Here is a 6,355-nt window from a genome sequence, read left to right on the forward strand (position 1 = left end):
TACCACCCCCAAACTCAACTTTTGCGGTTATTAACGGTTGTTGGCGTTTTGCAACAATCACTCAAAACGCTCTAAACCTCGTAAATTCAAAAGCTAACCGCTCTACACCTCGTAAATTCAAAAGCTGGTTTCAGCTAGCATTTGTGATTGCGGACGGTTGCGAGAGGATATTTTTTTTTAAAAAACAATATAAATACAAAATAATATTATTCAATAAAAAAATAAATTGGAATGATTAAATACTAAAATATTTCTATTATATTTTAATTAATATTATAAAATTTTAAAAATAAAAATATTTTCTATAATTTTTAAAAATTTAAACTATAACTTTTTAAATATAATTTTTATATTTATTATTATATTATTATTTTGATATTTTTATAATTATATAAAATATTAATATTGTTAATTTATTATATAACCGCTGCTGCATTTGGTAGTTAACCAGTCATAAGTATCCCGCAAACGCACCAATTTCTAACTGCGGAACCAGTTGCACAAATCTCTTAAAACCGCTAGAAACCGTAGTCACCTGCATGCGCAAACTCCCGTAACCGCTGCGTTTGAACCAGTCAGACCCTAAGTTGCGAAGTACATAATTTTGACATGTATTCGACACATAACTGGATGTATATAATAAAAAGTGTGTGTGTGTAGAGATGTCAAACAGGTTTACCCATCCTGTTTCGTCCCGTACCGCGGCGGGTTAGTCGTCTAGCGGGTTACAGCGGGCATGTCCCGCGGGACGCCTCCTTATCAAACCGCCTGCTACAGCTTCTTTCATGAATATTGAAGTAGAAGAGTTATATAAAAGAGTTGAAGAGAGCTCATTAAGCTTCACTAAAGCCTTATCAAAATCAATGCCACAAAGCTCTGTTTGTGCTTGTGTTCTTGAGTTAAAAACCTTCTTTTGTTATCAGCATAAGCTTTTGTTGATTTTGAATCTGATTGAGTTGTTGTCTTTGTAATAATTTGGCTCAAGTGTTGTATGTCTTCATCAAACCATCTCTCTTTTTAATTATTTGGATTGCAAAAAAATTTGTGAATCACTTTGCCAAATTATACAAGTGACGTGATATACAACTAGGGATGGCAATCAAGGACCTGGACCGCGGGCCTGGCCCGTAAAGGCTTGCTGCGGGGCGGGATTGGGCCTCCATTTGGTAAGCCCGCAAAATTGCGGGCCTCACGGGACGAGTTGAAAGCGGGACGGGTCGAAAGCGGGATGGGTCGAAAGCGGGATGGGCTTAACCTGCGGGATTTTGAAGATCCGCAGCCCTAAGTCCCTATTTCTGCTTTCGACTAAAACATTGAGAGAGAGAGAGAGAGAGAGAGAGAAGGTGATTAGACGTTATGTAGCTCCGGTGATGGTGGTTTTAGGGTCGATGATGCTTCTGGTCTCCCAAGCGCCTTCAAACTGCACTGATGGAGCTTCTTCGAGTCATCATAAGAAGTTTGAAAACTCACTTTCCACTGAAGAAGAAGATCTAGTTCCCGCCATGAGTTCTTCATAGTTTTGCCTATATGTATTTTTCACATTATCATACATTTTGGAGTTTTAGGTTTCAATATATCTTTAACTGACTTCTATTATTCTTATTTGCAGAAGATGAAGTTGATGGTGAAGAAGAGAAATTTTTATCTTTTTGTCGCTTGTTATAAAGACGAAGAACAAGAAGTATGATTGGTGTTTTTTTTTTAATCTATTTTTGGGATTCACATCTTTGATTTGGTGTTGGTTTTATTTAATTTTGGATTCAGAAAACTAAATCATTTGTTATGAACTTATGAGTTATAATATTTGGATTCAACAACTAAAGTATTGTTTATTTTAAAAATTTTTGGAGTCTAACAAAAGTAAATAAACTAGTGTTTTGATCCAATTAAAATCTTCAACTAACAAGGGTATTGCCTTATCCAGTTCAATCCTCGACTAAACTCACTTACTGATGCGTCATGAAACTGATAAAGCGTCCTGAATCATGTCTTGAAGCGTTCAGGAGTCATATGTTTGTTTGTAATTCTATGTCCCACGGGCCGATCCGCAAAGGCGTACATGTTTTGCGGTACGGGTTTGGTCAGCCATTTTGAGGACCGTAGCCCGCGCGGGCCTGACCCGCTCGAAGACGAGCCCGCTGCGGTACGGGACGGGACGGGACGGATCAACCTGCTTGACATTCCTATATACAACTAACTTTTCTCCTAAACACCATTGTAACCAAATTTAATTTAAGAAAAACACCACTTCACAGTACCGAAAACAAAACTAATCAACTTAAACAAGAAATATCACATTGTAATAAAACAATTCATAGTTGTGTGTAAAAAAAAAGAGAAAACCAAATCAAAACACCACCAGAGCTTGAATCGTCATCGCTGAAGCTGGAGTTGTCATCTCCGGAGCTCGAATCATCATCACTGGAGCTCGAATCATCATCGCCGGAACTCCTTATGTTTTTTGGGGGAAAATTCACAGGAATCGATTTCTTCTCGCTCTCTTTCTCAATTTTTTCAGGTAAAATAAGAAATGAAGAAAAAATGTGGGTCCATGTAATCCCGCATAACCCGTTTTGGCCCATCCCACAAAAGACCAGTCCCGCAAAGACCCGTCCCACGAGGTCCGTAAATTTACAGACCTAGAAAACCTCGTCCCAATATTGTACCGCAACAGTCTCTTACGGGCCAGGCCCGTGGTCCAGATCCATGATTGTTATCTCTATGTCGGGTTAGGGGCGATGTACAAAACCTAAAACGATGATCATAAATTTTAACATATGTTATCTAATCTAATCATACAATAAGTAAAAGGCAAATAAGCTCATCGCTGAGACCGTCCACGTCAGAAAAAATAATTAACCAATCGCGTTGCGTGTTTCGTCCACGTCAGGTTTAATTGGGCTTCGATGTGTTTTTTTTTTTCGTTATGGAGTTGGCCCATAAGCCCATTAGCTTAGACAAAACGGAGAGCACCTCCTCGAGCCGTCTCGACGAACCCTAGCTTCCTTCTCTCTTGCGCAGACAATGATCTCATCCCTACGATCTCATCCCTTTTGTCCTTTCCACTTCCTTCCGTTTATCGGTTCACGTCTGTTCAATCAACCCTCCCTCTCTCTGATTTCTTTTATAATACCGATCATTCCCCCAGTTTTATTACACACAATACTATCCTCTCAACCGATGAATTCCAACAACAAAAACTCTGTTTCTGGCGATCTTCTCCCCAAGAAACCTAACGGAAAGGACGCTGTCTCCTCCACCGCACTGGTGAAGCCCTCCGCCGCACCGGTGAAACCCTCCGCCGCACCGATGAAACCCTCCGCCGCACCGATGAAACATATTGGCCAATCCGGCGTCTCCGGTGATTCCTCTTCGAAGAAACGTAATGGCAAGGCCGTTGTTTGCTCCGATGTCCCCTCCGACAAAAACGATGGCGTCTTCTTCAAAAATGTGACTTTTGGACCACAGGAAGACGAGTTAAGGTTTCGTCTGATCCATTTTTGGGAGGCCAGGAACGCACTCTCGAAGATCCTTATTGGTCTGGAGATGCTTCTGATCGACGAAGAGGTTTGTTACAAAAACTTTTCCTTTTTGTTTTTGGTTTATGTTGCTCGATAGATTAATAACAATCGTTTCTTGGTCGTTTTGAACAGGGTACTGTGATTCAGGGATTCATCCCACCATCGAGGATTGACACTTATCTGCGACACATGTTTCCCGGTTCCACTTACAGACTCAACAACTTCTTTGGTTCTAAGACCAAGAAGGTGTACCAGGTTGCTGATCCAGACGTGACCATTGCTTTCTCATGGAACTCTGTACTCTCTGTTCTCAAAGACAGTTCAATTCGGTTTCCTGAAGATCGATTCCGTTTCCATGGTTATGAACAGTTCGAAGCGGCTTGCGACCTCAGAGGGGATCTGTATGGTAAGATCTCTCAGTCTTATCTGTTTATGTTGATCAGACATCTCTCGATTGTCTAGTACGTAGATGATTAAGTTCTGTTTTTATATGCAAGTTCTGTTTATATACGCATATTATATTGGTCATATTAGATTGGTGAATGAGCAGACTCTTAACGAGAGTCTTGTGCTTGATGAAGTCGAGATAGCTTCTATGCGGCGAATTTTGGTTCATGTTCAGACATATGAGTAGGTTCTTCTTTTTTTTTAAGCTTTATACGTATATGTTTTTGCCTAATACATGTGTTCGCTTTGATACAGTGGTCCTGTGATGAAGCTTTACATATGGGACAAGGCAGCTATAGACTTCTGTGAGAAGTTTAAATCGCTTGGAAAACCTCAGGGTGTTATTTTGGTGACAACTGTGAATCCTATGCATTTTGGAGGTTCGTAATACTTAACTTTTGTTGTGGTTTATAGATGTTAGTAAGCTCATTTTGTTTGATTAATTTGTTATTCTTTGGTATGAAAATTGGTTATGGTACAGGTGCTTTATCTCTGTCATCCCTATCATCTCCAAGGGTGTTTTTTGATATGGATGTTCAACCAACCATAGAGTATCTGGCTTGGTATGTATTGACCTGTGTATTTGCAACGTCAACTTTAATCTATCGAACGTCTTGCTTATTTTTTTTTTAACATTTCAGGCTTGAATCAAACTCAGAAGTTGCTAATAGAATTAATGCTGAAATTGTCACCAAGGCTGAGACAACTACTATAGGGGAGCTACTCTCTAACATGAAGCAGGAAGAAGCGAAGGTATGGCATCTCATTCTTTCATTCTTGCGTTGCGCTATGATAAGTTATTGAGTATCTTACTGTTGTAAATTTATAGGTCGATTGGTTTGAGTGTACATGCACTATTGATGATGTTGTGCGTGATTCTGCATGGTATTTCATTGCTTGTGGTGGGTGCAAGATTAAAGCAACTAAAGGACCTACCACGCTTATGTGTAAGAAGTGTGGAAAGACTGAGATTACTGGTGCTGCAGAGTAAAAATTGTACTTTAGTTTTTTTTTTTGTCATATACACCTTCTAACATTCATTATTAATGAGCCTATGAAACATGTATCTCACTAAGCTATCTGTCTATGACAACAATGATTATGCGAGCTTTGTGGTTCTCAGTGACGCTGGGCATGAGTTAACTGGGAAGAAAACCTTTTTATTGGTTGAGAGCTACTATGAGGTAATCACAAACCTTTCCATCATTCAGTTTCATTTGTGTACTTACGATCGTTTAAATTTGTATAGACTAATGAGGGCGCAGTAGATGGGCATGTAGCCTGGTGCCTCAAGCCCTGATTGATACCATTGGACAGACATGCACGTTCGTTATCAAGATATCAAACCACAACCTGGAAGGCAAGACGCAAGCTTTAACTGTCACCAAGGTCCTCCCTCTTGAGGTTCCAGCGCTTGGATGCGATCTAGACGACATTGTGGTTGTCCCTCCTACTGCGGTGACTTTGGAAACTGGTAATGGTGAGGAAGGTTCTTCCATTGTGAATGAGGAACATGCAGATGATGGGGTGAAAAAAGGTTCTGATATGATTGTGTCAGATGATGCTAAGCATGCTAAATGTGGCTAACATGTTTTATGTACTTGGGTTGAGTTTGTTGACCGACTATGCGTTGGTCCATTTGCTTCGGATTTTGTTTCAGTTTGTTGAAAGACTATGTTTTGGTTCAGTTTTTGTTTTGGTTCATTTGCTTCAGTTTTTGCCTTAACATTATTTATATCATATGCTCTATTGGATATTTTTATGGTTTGTTTGTTCCTTTGTTTATTTTTGAGGTTTGATCATTTTAGTGTTGCTAAATTTATGCAGTTTTGTTTTTGATCTTAAGTAGTAATTATGTTGTATATTTTGAAAACTATTCAAACTATTAAAAAAAAAAAGAACATTTGAAAACTTGAAAAAATTATTTTACCTTCTTTATAGTGTAATTTTTTTATTTTTTTGGCATTAATGTCATTTTTAATTTTAATACTTTTTTTAAGTAGAAACGAAATGTATTTCTTTCATATTGTTTTATAAACTTATCTTCTATTTTGTATGTAATAAAAATTAGGGAAAACAAAGATAACTGAATCTTTCTATCTTCATTATAATAAAGTCTTTTTTTTATTGGTTATCAGGATTTGGAAAAATAATTATACCTTCTTTAAAGTTTTTTTTTTTTTTGCCATTTATGCAATTTTTTAATTTTTAATTCTTTTTAGTAAAAACAAATTGTATTTCTTCCATATCGTCTTATAAACTTAACTCATGTTTTATATAATGTAATAAAAATTAAGGAAACAGAGATAATTGAATCTTCTTAATAATAAACTTTTTTTTTTTTGGTTATCAAGATTTGATGCACTTATCATAAAAAAAACTACGAA

The 6,355-nt window shown here is 37.8% G+C and overlaps 1 protein-coding gene across 1 annotated transcript; it reads left to right on the top strand.

Moving 5' to 3' along the window:
* The first annotated feature begins 3,180 nt into the window (after positions 1 to 3,180).
* LOC111213293 lies at positions 3,181 to 4,959 on the top strand. The gene is made up of 7 exons (XM_022715016.1): positions 3,181 to 3,567; positions 3,654 to 3,922; positions 4,056 to 4,151; positions 4,224 to 4,348; positions 4,450 to 4,531; positions 4,610 to 4,721; positions 4,798 to 4,959. The coding sequence occupies exons 1-7, from the start codon at positions 3,181 to 3,183 to the stop codon at positions 4,957 to 4,959; spliced, it is 1,233 nt and encodes a 410-aa protein (XP_022570737.1).
* The last annotated feature ends 1,396 nt before the right edge of the window (positions 4,960 to 6,355 follow it).

The sequence above is a fragment of the Brassica napus genome, chromosome C6 (assembly GCF_020379485.1).
Source record: "Brassica napus cultivar Da-Ae chromosome C6, Da-Ae, whole genome shotgun sequence".
NCBI lineage: Eukaryota > Viridiplantae > Streptophyta > Magnoliopsida > Brassicales > Brassicaceae > Brassica > Brassica napus.

Excerpts from the sequence above, each read along its gene's own strand:
- LOC111213293 (XM_022715016.1), top strand. The coding sequence starts at position 3,181 with ATGAATTCCAACAACAAAAACTCTGTTTCTGGCGATCTTCTCCCCAAG. Across the intron at positions 4,152-4,223 it reads GTTCATGTTCAGACATATGA|TGGTCCTGTGATGAAGCTTT; the intron begins GTAGGTTCTTCT and ends GCTTTGATACAG. Across the intron at positions 4,722-4,797 it reads TGAAGCAGGAAGAAGCGAAG|GTCGATTGGTTTGAGTGTAC; the intron begins GTATGGCATCTC and ends GTAAATTTATAG.